The sequence below is a fragment of the Chiloscyllium plagiosum genome, chromosome 24 (assembly GCF_004010195.1).
Source record: "Chiloscyllium plagiosum isolate BGI_BamShark_2017 chromosome 24, ASM401019v2, whole genome shotgun sequence".
In the NCBI taxonomy this organism is placed as follows: domain Eukaryota; kingdom Metazoa; phylum Chordata; class Chondrichthyes; order Orectolobiformes; family Hemiscylliidae; genus Chiloscyllium; species Chiloscyllium plagiosum.
Window position 1 is genome coordinate 55,774,292 of NC_057733.1, and position 13,610 is coordinate 55,787,901.

The 13,610-nt window shown below is 43.7% G+C and overlaps 2 protein-coding genes across 5 annotated transcripts in view; one reads left to right on the forward strand and one right to left on the reverse strand.

The window, feature by feature from the left end:
• The window catches only part of LOC122562368, a 53,568-nt gene extending 52,956 nt beyond the window's left edge, over positions 1–612 (reverse strand). Inside the window, exon 1 of the mRNA XM_043715244.1 lies at positions 157–612. Within this exon, the coding sequence (XP_043571179.1) occupies positions 157–612 (456 nt within the window). The remainder of the gene's footprint in view (positions 1–156) is intronic.
• A 381-nt stretch (positions 613–993) lies between these two features.
• Positions 994–13,610, forward strand: part of LOC122562329 ((E3-independent) E2 ubiquitin-conjugating enzyme UBE2O) — a 161,442-nt gene continuing 148,825 nt past the window's right edge. The window contains exon 1 of one of the 4 annotated variants that reach the window (XM_043715203.1): positions 994–1,476. In XM_043715203.1, coding sequence (XP_043571138.1) covers positions 1,048–1,476 — 429 coding nt within the window. In that variant the 5' untranslated portion in view covers positions 994–1,047. The remainder of the gene's footprint in view (positions 1,477–13,610) is intronic. The other 3 variants (XM_043715202.1, XM_043715200.1, XM_043715201.1) reach the window with 3 other exon arrangements.

Sequence of the window (13,610 nt, forward strand, 5' to 3'; positions counted from 1 at the left end):
ACTATCACCTTCATCCCCTCCCCCACTCACCCATTGTACTCTATGCTACTCTCCCCTCACCCTCCTCTCGCTTATCTCTCTTTTGCCCGAAACGTTGATTTCGCTGCTCCTCGGATGCTGCTGTGCTCTTCCAGCATCTGCAGTCATTGTTTTTACCTCAGAGATAGCGGCTGGTCCGGCCTCCCCCGTGTCCTGTCGTCTAAGACCCCCGTGATGGAGGCCGCGCTGGCGGTCGGCTTCGATCCATTCTGGAATTATTTCATTTAAACCACCCGAACTCCAGCAGCGTCCACGCTCCGGCCGGCACTGAGAAATGGGCGGAGCTATCGGGCCGGGGCTGTCGGGGATTGGCTGGTGCGGCGTCTGGGGGCGGGGCAGGATGGAGAGGGCGGGGACATCGAGGGGCGTGGATTTGGAAGTGGATGGCGTATCAGCGGGCGGGGATTGGTGGACAGGGCGGGCCAATCGAGAGTGCGGAGCTCTGGAGTGAAGCCGTTCTAGAGGGGCGGGGTTTATGGCGGTGGGCGGGGTTATTGATGACGATAGAATGGGCGAGGATCTCGTGGGTGGGCGAGGATCTCGTGGGTGTGTCTCGGAAAGGGGCTGGGCCATCTGGGTGGAGATTGATGGAAGTGGGTGGGGCTAGCGGAGGCGGGGATCGGATGACAAGGCAGGGTTTTCGGTGAAAGCGGGGTGCGGTACAAAGGGCGGAGCTATCAGGTGGTAGGGAAAGAGGAGGGGCGAGGCCATGGTGGGCGGGATTAGAGAAGGGGCGGGTCTGTCCTAGTCGGGTGTTTGGTACAAAGGGCAGAGCTATGAGGACCAGGGTTTGGGGAGAGGGCGGGGTTATCGGACCTGGTGCGCGGTGCAAAGGGCGGAGCTAATAGACAACGGCATCTCTGCCGCGCCCCATAGATATGTCCCGCCCTAGAAAACAGCCAATCACAGATAGAGAGACGGAGCACCGCCCCTATGGTGCTGTGACGTACACACCACGTTACGTAAATACGTCATCGCGTTGCTGAGCGGCTTCTCCCAGCGGCAGCGATGGAGGTGGACGCGGATTTGGGAATTGGTAATGGCCCCGGAACCGGTGATCCAGGGCCAGGTAGCGGCCCGTCACCCGGGGATCCCGGGCCTGACGGCAGGCGAGCCCCCGGGGATGTGGAGCCCCAGCTGGCGGCCACGGGAGAGCCGAGGCCTCCTGTCCCAGCCTCTCCATCCTCTGCAGCATCTCCCGCGCAGTCCCCGGCCCCGGGCAGCCAGCGGCTCCTGTTTGTGGATGACCTGGTGTCCGGCACCTACAAGGGGGCCTTGAGGCACGGCATCGTCGGCCTGATTCACGGCGAGGTCAGCAGCGGCGAGAGCTCGGACACCGACGAAGAGGGCACCGGCCGGGAGCGGCCTCTCAAGAAGGGCTATGTCCGGGTGCAGTGGTACCCAGAGGGTGGCAAGCAGGACGTGAAGGAGATCAAGGTGAGATTGGCATGATGCTGAGAGAGGAGCTGCCGAGGGAAACACTGAAAGAATGTGAAAGGTAGAACCGGGGGCGATTGTTTTAAAAACCCTTATTTTTAAAATGAGGTAAAGGGACACTTGTTCTGAGGGTTAAATGCGTGCAATTCCTTTCCTGAAAATGCAGTGGATACAGCATCTCTAAAGTTTTAAAAGGCGGGGAGGATGGATTTTTGATTACCAAGGGAATTGCAGGGATGTAGGGTTGAGGTTAAAATCGGGTCAGTCAAGACTTTTGGAAGGGCCGAATGGCTATCTCTGATTGCATGTTCATGGGGTCCTTAATATGCTTGGTGGGGTATACATGGTAATTCAGCCATATTGAATACCATTCCACTTGTGCAAGGAAATCCAAAATTTTCTCCTTTTTTTAAAATGTTAGACTAGACAGAGTCCACTCTGTTCTGGTTTCAAAGAGATTATGTTCACTACCTCCCTGTCCAATTGTAATAAAGCATTCTGATCATTACTGAGAAAAAAAAATCCACAATTTTTGTTATTTTCTAATGGCTGATTTTTGTGTACCAGTTTTATTGATTTTTCCATTTGTGGAATATTGTACATGTACAATAAAATACAGAAAACTTGGGGGATGGTTGGTTACTGTTGACCAGAAACCTAACTGCTCTGATATGTTCTGTGGGTCTGATATGAAGAAGTTTAAGACTGAGTAACATGCAGCAATTGACTCACCTGAGTCCTGAAGCTTATCTACTAGTTGTAAATAGAAGCCTGAAATGACACCATTACATAATATCCGCATGCCTGCATACTAGTGATACTCTAAGCTCAACATTGATTAAGCAGACTGCTTTGCCCTGGACAGAGGCCATCAGCCATCTTAAACCGCTGCTCCCTCCACCATGGGTGTGGTGTGACTGCGATAACTTTCAAATATGATATTTTTAAAAATGGTTTTCTCCATGGGACAATAAAGTGTAGTTGGGATATTCTACCATGATAGGCAGAGGAACCTGGACTGTGATTCCAGATACAGCAATATAGTTGACTCCTAACTTCTCTCTGGCTTAGGAATGCACTCAGCTATGTAAAACCAATATGGAAAAGTTGATGAAACTCTCCAACTATTCAATGGAATTTAGCACCGGGCAAAAATGTTGATGTTGCCAGTAATGCCCACCAATCCCATGAACAAATAAACTGGCCACCACTGTAGAAACCTGAAAGCAACAACTGTTTGGGAGAACTGTAACATTCCTGTTCAGCTCACTCTGGTCATGAGTCAAGTTGCTTACTTTCAGTTGTCTCTATTGGCACCTTTCTCCGGAATGTGTTTTCACTCAGAGCCAAATCTCTTGCAGTCCGTGAGTTTTTAGTAGATGATTGGGTTTGGCTTTGGCAGAACTTTGGTTGTATCGTCATGTCTTGGTTCGTATTCTTTCCACAATTTCTCCTCCAGCTTCTGTTTGTAGAAATTATTCTCTTGTCTTTATCACCTTCACCTCCAGCGACAACTCCAAGGAGATTATGGATTTCTTTGTCACGAAGATTGAGGCTATGTGGTCAACGTTTGCTGTGTTCTCCCTTCGTGTACCATACAGGGTCAAACCTCCTTGAAGACATATTCCTGACCTAGCTTCTCTCCTTGGGTTTTGTCCCTCGCCCCCTTCGAGTTTTCCATCATTACCCTTCTTAAAACCAACACTTGACCCCTTTGACCTTGTGATCTGATTCCTCCATCTAACTTTGTCTTGCAAGGCAATTGAGCAACTTGGGGCTTTTCTCCCTGGAGGTTAGAAATATTGATAGGGTAGATGCTAAGCAGTGACTCGTTACGTGGGGGATCATAGAAATAGGGGGCACAACTTCAGAATCTAAGAATCTCCAATCTAAGGTTACGAGGGTGAATGCTTCTCTAATATTGTGAATTTCCATCAAAAGGTGTGACAACTTAATTGTTGAAGATATTTAAGACTGAGATGGGGATATCCTGAAACCATAGGGGAGTCGGGGGTTGTAGGGACTGGGTGATTGAGGCCAAGGTCAGATCAGCTATATGATTTTATTAAGCAAGCTTGAGGAACTGTGGATTACTTTTCTGTTTCTTCTGTGATATTCTTTATAGAATCTTTGAATGTGTTGCCACCTCCCAAATCCATGTCCATCTTTCCTAGGTCTCTACGTGTCTCCACCTAGGTTTCTGCCCTGTCGCAATATTGAGATTGCTGTTGTCAAATCATATATTCAAGTGTGTACAAACTTTCCTTCCTTGTCCTTTTCAACCTGTTGCAGCTTTTGATATCATTGATCATGCAATTGTAATGCACTCCTTTTGGATCTGTAAAGACTACCGGTGAACCAGTTGGAATTTTGCAACAGAAAAGCTTCACAGACACTAACTGCGAACAGGTCTCTGATTTTTAAAAATTGAGCTCAGAATCACAAAGTGCATTGGATTGATTTCAATGATCAATCTCTGAATCATACATCCAGGTGTCTACGCTCCTAATTCATTAATGTAGCTACTATCCTATGAAGTCCATGATCTCTAGTGATTTACTAGGGCCTCATTTATCTTGAACTTTTGTTATACCACTTGTCTGTTCATGTTGAACACTCTTTCATTTTGAATGTCATCATTGCGTGACGTCTTTGTGACTGTTTTCAGAAACAATAATACAGAAAATTTCAACGCATTCTAGAAAACCTGATCTCCTCATTGGCGTTAAACATATCTATACTGGCTGTGCTTTTCATAGACAACAGCTAACTTGACGTGAATTTCTGATGTTCCCTATTTTATTTCCTGTAATGACTCTAGAAATTTTCACATTTGTGAATGGCTGGCTGCCAATAATTTTCTGTTTTTCCCTTTCCTATTTTCTTGAACATGCATAATACATTCTTTTTCTTTGGCACACTTCTTCCAATTTCCAGATAATTGACAACTGTCAGCATATTTTGGGATGGACATCATCCCAGTCTGGGTCTTTGTACTTAAGGAGAAAGTGAGGACTACAGATGCTCGAGATCCGAGTAGAGAGTGTGGTGCTGGAAAAGCTCAGCAGGTCAAGCAGCATCCGAGGAGCAGGAAAATCAGTGTTTCAGGCAAGAGCCAATCATCAGAAATGAGGCTTGTGCCAGGTGGTGCTGAGTTGGAAGATAGGAACTGTGATAAGATGGGGGAGGGGGAATGAGGAAACTGGTGAAGTCCACATTGATGCAGTGTGGTTGGAGGGTCTCAAGGCAGAAGATGAGGTGTTTTTCTCAAGGTGTAGGGTGGTTAGGGTGTGGCAATGGAAGAGGCCCAGGACCTGCATGTCCTTGGTGGAGTGGGAGGGGGAGTCGAAGTGTTCGGCCACCGGGCAGTGGGGTTGGTTGGCGGTGATGTCCTGGAGAAGTTTCTGAAGCGCTCTGCAAGTAGGAGTCCTGTCTCCCCGATGTAGAGGAAACTGAATCGGGAGCAACGGATACATGTGACATGTGGAAGTGCAGGTAAAACTCTGAATGTGGAAGGCTCCTTTGGGGCCTTGGATGGAGGTGAGGGGGGAGGTGTGGGTGCAGGTTTTGCAATTCCTGTGGTGGCAGGGGAAGGTGTCAGGACGGGAGGGTGGGTTGCTGGAGGACATGGACCTGATTCACCTCCGTTCAAGGCCCCAAACATCCATTAGCATTTTACCTGCACTTCCCCACGTGATCATTTACAGTATCCATTGTTCCCGATGCAATCTCTCATACATGGGGGAGACAGAATGCTTCAGAGAACATCTCTGGACACTCGCACCAACCAACCAACCCCACCACCCCATGACCGAACTCTGCCACCGCCAAGGACATGCAGGTCCTGGGCCACGTCCATAGCCACACCCTAACCACCCGATGCCTGGAGGAAGGACGCCTCATGTTCTGTCTTGGTATCATCCAACCACATGGCATCAATGTGGACTTCACCAGTCTCCTCATTCTCTCCCCCACCCATCCACCTTAAACCATTTCCACCTTTCCAACTCCGCACCATCCTCATGACCTGTCCTACCTGTCCATTTTCCTTCCCACCTATCCACTCTACCCTCCTCTCTGACCTATCGCTTCCCTCCCCTCCCCTGGGCTGGTAACACCAATTGCCCTCTCCTTTTGAATATTAACCTCCCTGTGCAGGCTCTTTGACACTTTCCAGTCCCACTTTCACTAGATTCCGTGAAATGCATGCATTATAGTAAGCATCTCTGTTCCCTTGCTGTCAAGTATGTAATTATACTCCTATTTTGCTATCTTGTTAACATGCATGCAACATAAATGTTTTGCTGTTTCCTTTTGTTCTGTCTGAATCTACTATAGTATATTTACTTTGATTAATCCATGTTGTATTATTTTGTACCCACTTATAATATGCTGCTAATGTTCCTTTCTAATGCTTCTGTCATAATGTGTGCTGTTTGGCTACTTTGAGTAGCCATTAGCTGCTGTTCGTAAAATCACTATGGTGGAAATAAAGAAATTAAATTCTGAATTTCAGCAGGCAGCACCGCTATGATACACTAAACCAAAAAGCTTTGAAATTTCACATTGCCCTGTATAAAGGCAAGGCTGTATCAGACATTCTGTGTAAATGTATCTGATGCAACATATTCCCTCTGGGATAATGCAAATGGTTCTCGGAGTGATGTAATGGAAACTGCTCAATCTACCTTATTGTGGTAATGCTGATTTTGACAGTTACTACTTATGGAATTACTGTACCCCTTTATGAATGTTTACATCTTTTAAGACCCTCTTTAACATTCACCTTTAGACCAACCAATTTTGGGTTGCATGTCATCATATCTGTCTTTTCTTTCATTCAGTGTTGTTTTCTGTTAGTGTTCTTGTAAAGCACATCGAAACATTTTACTGCATTAAAATAGCTCTGTAATGTTATTCTGGTTTCCACATGTGCCCTTGTATCGTGACTGTAAATGAACAAATATTGTGCTGTGAATGTACAGAGATAACTGCATATAATGCAGTTGATATTTGTATTCCTGATTCAGTGCCACTTGCTGGGGATCATGGGCTTGAGCAGCCTTGCACCATTTTAGAAAATATTGAGTCTGAAATAATGACAGTGAAAGCAACATTTTTGGAGATAGCTTGAACTTGTGTACTGTGATACTAATTTAGTCTGTTAATATAACATTATAATTGCTTTTCTGATTTTTATTAGAAAATTTTGTAGGAAAATTGTGGGGAATGGTTTCTAAGATTTCTCAATTTGCATCTGCTTTGCAAATTGATAGTGAACAAATTAATACTCCGTCTTAATCAATTAAAATTGGCATCCTGACCTCAGATTGGAAGTTGGTGCAATGTATTTTCAAAAGTAGTTCCAAATGTCGACATGACATTCTGACTTTGCACTGTTGTCTGTACAACTGACAGTGGTCTTGTCTTAGTGAATGACGACCTATGTTTTCTGACTTATCGAAGAATTCGCTCATTGCCCTTTTCCTGAACATTCTTCTGTGGAACACATGCTAACACTTAGTCTATTTGTTTTATTAGAATTTGAATGTTACTGGCAAAGGCCAGCAGCAGTTGCCCTTGAGAAAATTGGTGGCAAGCTGTTGGCTTGAATCATTAATGAGCATGTCATGCAGGTACGTCACAGTGCTCAGACCTCAAGAATCCTGACTCCGTCAGTGAATGAACAGCATCATAACTCCTTGCCAGGTTGGTGAATGTCTTGATGGGAACTTACAGGTACAGTAGTGGTATTCCTATGAGTTTTCTGCCTTCTCCTTAGAAGTAGGGATTACTGCTTTAAAATGTGCTGTCAAAGGAGCCTGCAGTAACTGCAGTACATCTTGTATATGGTACAAGTTGTTGTAAGACTATAGTGGTGATTGGGGTCAGGGGTGAGTGGTGAATATTAAATATTCATCAGTATTAATAGGGTTGCTGGTTAATGACCTAATCTACACATTCCTGAACAGTGTAGGCAATTTACTATGACTAATCCACCCAACTTACACACCTTTGCACTATGTTTCATAATGATGCAGAGCTTGAATGTTGTTGGAGTTATACTCATCTGGACAAGTGGTGGTATGCCATCAGACTTTGGATTTGAGTCAAGAGGTGGGTTACTTGCACAGTTCTAATCAGCTCTTTGTAGCCAGTGTTTATATGACTGATCCATTAATGTTTCAGGCTAATGGTTTTGATGGAGAATTTGATGTTAACACTGTTGAAAGACATGGAAAGCGGTTAGATTCCCATGTAGGAAATTATAATTGCTTGGTGCTTGAGTATTGTGAATGTTAAATTTGTGCCCAAATTTGAATGTTCTTCACTGCAATCATCAGTGAATGTGTTGAATAGAAGCTCATTAGTAACATAACTGAAAATGTTTGGGCCAAAGATACTGGAGAGTTTCCCCATTATTTCCATTAATTTCAGTTTTACTGTGGTCTATTGATGCCAGTATCAGCTAGAAGTTGCTTTGATGTCGAGGGCAGATGCTTTTAGCTGACCTCTGGAATTCAGGTGTTTCCTCATTTGAGACAAGGTTGAAACAAGGTTTTGGCCAAGTGGCTCTTCTAGATCCTAAAGTGAAAATCAATGTTTCCTTAAATTATACAATCAATTGCTTTGCTTTCTAGAACTGCAGTATCTTTGGTTTGTGATTTTGGGTGGAGGTGGTGCTTGTTTTGCTGAGAGCTGACCCAGCTCTGCTGCATTGAGGAAAGCTGCTGAGCAGATGTGCCACTGTTGTGCAGTGCAGGTTAGAGGAGGAGCCTCTTAATCACACCAGAAGATTGATTCTTCTCTCAGTTGCTGGATGCAGCATTAAAAGCCATCACAGCAAAGGAATCCAATTTTTGGGCCAGAATGGTTTAGCTTATTCCATTGACATTTCCTTTCATCTTGTAGTATTGCAAAAGCATAAGCAGTGTTGTTTAACAGGGTGCAAAGATGTCAAGTGATGTAATGTTAAGCCATAGTGTGATGACTTAAAGAATCCAGTAGACTGTAAAACAGTCCGGTGTGATGTGTTTAGGTAGCTGAAATGTAAGTAATATTCTATATAACATGGATTGTGACTGACTATATAACATGGATATAACATGAGCCAAGCACATTGAATTAATGTTCTGATCATTTTGCTTACAGTTTATACAAATGTTGCTGTAAAATTCTCTTGTATCTTATGGTTGGTTTGTTGTTCTATGGAATATTATTGGGTTGGATGTTGGCAGTACTGTTTCTGGTATTGATGTAATATGGTGGCTAATACAGTGTGGTGAGCTACAGCATTTTTGAGCAATGGGCATAGTTAGGGGTCTATAGGAGTACAGACCTTGCCCCTCTTGTGACCTCCCTCTTCATCCCCCTTTTCCATCTTGCGGAGAATGGTTGCTCCATGCCCTCCTGAAATCAATAACCATCTCTCTCATCTTGTCCACGTTCCGAGACAGGTTGCTAGCTCTGCATCCATCCGTTAGACACTGCACTTGCTCTCTGTATGTTGACTCGTCGTTCCTGCTAATGAGACCCACTACAATAATGTCATCAGTGAGCTTCTTTAAAGATATTTTTATTGAAAATTTAACATATATTTTTACAAGTTTGCAAATAAAAAAACAAATATAAACATTGATATACAATTAAATCTTAAATCAAAATTTATCAAACAAAAAAAAGATATCAAGAGAAAAAACAAAACAAAACTCAACTAACTACTAATCTATCCCACAACTAATCAGAGTGTATAATTAAGTCTCTTACATTGTTCAAAGAAGAGAAAAAAAACGACCGATTACACACAAATTGGGTAGTGAGATGCATGCTCGGAATGTATTAACATCAAATCGTAACACAACACGTATTCATGCGGGATTCCGCTCCCGAGGGGCCCCGGACCAGCCAGGTTCGCCATCTCAATTAAATAAAACGAGGAGAAAGTGAGGTCTGCAGACGCTGGAGATCAAAGCTGAAACTTTATTGCTGGAACAGCACAGCAGGTCAGGCAGCATCTAGGGAACAGAAGATTCGACGTTTCGGGCACATGCCCTTCTTCATTCCTGAAGAAGGGCATGTGCCCGAAACGTCGAATCTTCTGTTCCCTAGATGCTGCCTGACCTGCTGTGCTGTTCCAGCAATAAAGTTTCAGCAATTAAATAAAACCCCTTGTTAGGATGGCCGAAATATCTGTATTTATGTAATTCAAGAACGGCTGCCGTATTTTATGGAATAATGCGGTCTTTTGGTGCACCATATTTGTAAGGAGGTCAAGGGGAATATATTCCATGATTAATCTGTGCCAATTCGAAAGTCCAAAGGGGCCCTCAGCCACCCAGTTTACCCAAATATTTTTCCTTACACAGAAAGAGAGAATAGAAAATCTTTTCTCGTGCCTATCCAGGGAGGGTAAGTTCGAAAAGCCCAAAAGCAGAGATACAGGGTCCACTCTAATTTTTGTTCCTAAGATTTCTGTCAGAGCACTTGCTACTTTAGTCCAATATCTACGGATCTTATGACAGGTCCATACTCCATGTACAAGTGTACCCACCTCTGTTTTACATTTGGGACACATTGGAGATGCTCCTGCCTTAAATTTTGCCAATCGGTCCGGTGCTATATGGGCCCTATGAAGTATCTTCAACTGAATGGCCTGAGTTCTGTTGCAGATGGTGATTCTCCTGGCGTTTTCCCAAATGTCATTCCACATTTCTATAGAGATTTCCAGTCCCAAATCCTGATCCCATGTTTAAGCAGATTGTCCATATCTCCCGATGCTTCATCATGTAATAAATGATAAATAGTACTGACGGAAGATACCCCCATTGGCCATAGCACTCTACGTTCTCTATCTGATTTATAAAGACTATCTAATAATGTAGTCGTCTTCTGCGTGTAGTCTCGAATTTGGAAGTATCGAAAGAGGTCTCCATTAGGTAATCCAAATTTCTGACGCAGCTGTTCAAAAGACATCAGGACCCCTACTTTAAACAGATCCCCTAAACATGAGATACCCTTGGATCTCCAGAGTTTGAAAGTGACATCTGTAAGCCCCGGTTGAAATCCCCATGCTCCCACGATCGGAGCATAGGGGGATGTTTTATGTGAGTTGCCCTCATTTAGCCGCATTATATTCCAAGTTTTAATTGTGTTTAGTATTATAGGGTTTTTACATTGATCTGTGATGATTTTCCTCTTATCTGAAAATAAAAGGTTAATAAGTGGGCATTTTACTTGAGAGGCCTCTATGTCCAGCCAGATTAGTTGCGGGTCAGACAAGACCCAATCAGCTATGTAACTTAATAGGGAACTTAACTGATATTTCCTAAAATCTGGGAAATCCAATCCTTCCCTTGCCTGTGGAAGCTATAGCTTCTTTAGCTTAATGAGGGGCCGTCTATGATTCCAGATAAAGGAACCCAACCAGCCATATAATTTACGTAGTGCCAGCCTCTACAGCATCACCGGAAGCATTCTCATAGGATATAGGAGACCAGGCAGGACGTTCATTTTAATTAGTGCTATTCTACTCAGCCAGGAAATTGGAAGGTCTCCCCATTGCTGGAGGTCCTGCCTTATCCTTTCCAGTAAATGTACAAAGTTAGCCTTGTATAACTGACCAAATACTAGGGTAATAAAAATGTCTAAATATAAGAAACCCTCCAGGGACCACTGAAAGGGAAAGTGGGATCCGTCCAATCGGTGGGATATGCTAGCAAGGCCACCCATTGGCATAGCCTCTAATTTTATAGCCTGAAAATACACTAAATATATTAACTTGGATTAAGCGAGGCATGGACATCAAAGGATTACTGAGAAATAGAAGAACATCATCTGCATAAAGGGCAATTTTATGTTTACCTGTACCAATCCTCGGGGCCGTTATATTAGGATCAGCCCGTATCGCTTCTGCTCGTGGCTCGATTATTAGCGTAAATAGCAATGGCGAAAGAGGACATCCCTGACGGCAGCCCCTACCCACACTGAAGCTATCCGAGCCTAATCCATTGGTAATCACAACTGCTTTGGAATCACTATACAGTGTTGAGACCCATTTGGTCAACACCTTTCCAACGCCAAATCTTTCCAATGTGAAAAACAAATAAGACCATTCAACCCTGTCGAATGCCTTTTCCGCGTCTGAGATTACTACACCTGGTATCTTTCCCTGATAGCAGGCTTGGATCACATTCAAAACCCTTCTAATATTATTAGATGATCTATGGCCCTTAATAAACCCCGTCTGATCCTCCTTTATAATATGTGGCAATACCCTATCTAGCCTCAATGCTAACGTTTTAGAGAAGATTTTAAAATCTACATTTAGCAAGGATATTGGCCTGTATGATGCACAATCTTCTGGGTCCTTTCCTTTTTTTGAGGATGAGAGATATTCGCCTCTTTCAGCGAAGGCGGGAGACAACTCTGACTACATGTCCATCAGTGGACCAGCCAATATTCCTGTAAATTCTTTATAGAATTCAGTTTGAAAGCCATCTGGGCTGTGCGCCTTACCGCTTGAAGTTGCCTGATTGCGTCAAGTATCCCTTGGGTTGTTAGGGGAACATTCAGGACCGATATCTGTTCCGGAGTTAGGTCCGGAAAGGTCAGGTTTTTAAAAAATGACTGCATCCTCCCAGCTCTGTCTGCGCAATCCTGCCATTTATATAAATCAGAATAAAATTTTATAAAGATTGCATTAATCCTTTTATGATCATGAGTCAAAATACCCGTACTTTCCTTGATAGACGTGTTTGAGGGGCCTTGATAGACGATAGTTTGAGGGGCCTTCTTTTTCTTTGCGAGAAATGCCAAGTATCTACCAGGTTTATCGCCAAATTCATATAACCTTTGTTTTGCAAATAATATTTCCCTCTTTGCCATTTGGGTAAGCGTGGTGTTTAGTGCTGTCGTAAGGGCCGTAATCCTTTAATTTGATGATAGCAGATCTGTCAGCGTATGCTGTTTCAGCCGCTTTTAAGTGAGCTTCAAGCAGACGCTGTTGTTCTCCCTTTAATTTTTTCTGGGTCGCTGAGTATGAGATGATCAAACCTCGCACGTAAGCTTTGATGGTCTCCCACATCATTGATGGGTTGCTAGTCGTACCTGAATTAATTTCTAAAAAAGTTTTAAATTCTTGAGAGAAGTACTTTACAAATTTACTATCCTTCATCAGAAAGGGGTCCATACACCAATGACAGGGGGGAATGTCTCATTGTTCCTTGTGTTGATTTCCATATATAGCGTGATTGGAAATTGCTATACTGCCTATTTTACAGGATGATATGAATTTTAAAAAATCGAGGGGGCAAAAAACATATCGATTCTGGTATGACATTTATGTGGATTGGAGAAAATAGAAAAATCTCTGCCCTGTGGATGGAAGCATCTCCATACATCTTCTAGTCTGAATTCTTTATTCAAATCCACCACTTGTCTAGATCTGGGAGATATTCCTGCAGTACTCTTGGGAATCCTATCTATTTCTGGGTCCATAATACAATTAAAATCTCCCCCTATAATTGTATGACGAGCACTGAGAGCAATCAATTTTGAGAAGGCTCCTGTTATAAATGTAAAAGGATGTACTGGGGGGGCAATACAAATTTAAGATCCCATATTCCTCTCCATGTATAAGGGCTTTAATCAGAATATATCGTCCGGATTCGTCTTTTATCTGATTTAGAATTTTGAAAGGGAAATTCTTCCGAATAAGAATAACAACTCAAAGTTTGTGAGAAGATTTGTAGCTCGGGTGCTCGTTGCTGTGGTTCTGTTCGCCGAGCTGGAAGTTTTTGTTGCAAACGTTTCATCCCCTGTCTAGGTGACATCCTCAGTGCTTGGGAGCCTCCTGTGAAGCGCTTCTGTGGTGTTTCCTCCGGCATTTATAGTGGCCTGTCCCTGCCTCTTCCGGTTGTCAGTTTCAGCTGTCCGCTGTAGTGGCTGGTATATTGGGTCCAGGTCAATGTGTTTGTTGATGGAGTTTGTGGATGAGTGCCAAGCTTCTAGGAATTCCCTGGCTGTTCTTTGTTTGGCTTGCCCAATAATGGTAGTGTTGTCCCAGTCGAATTCACGCACGCAGACGACAAGCAACATGAATTCGACTGGGACAACACAACCATTATAGGGCAAGC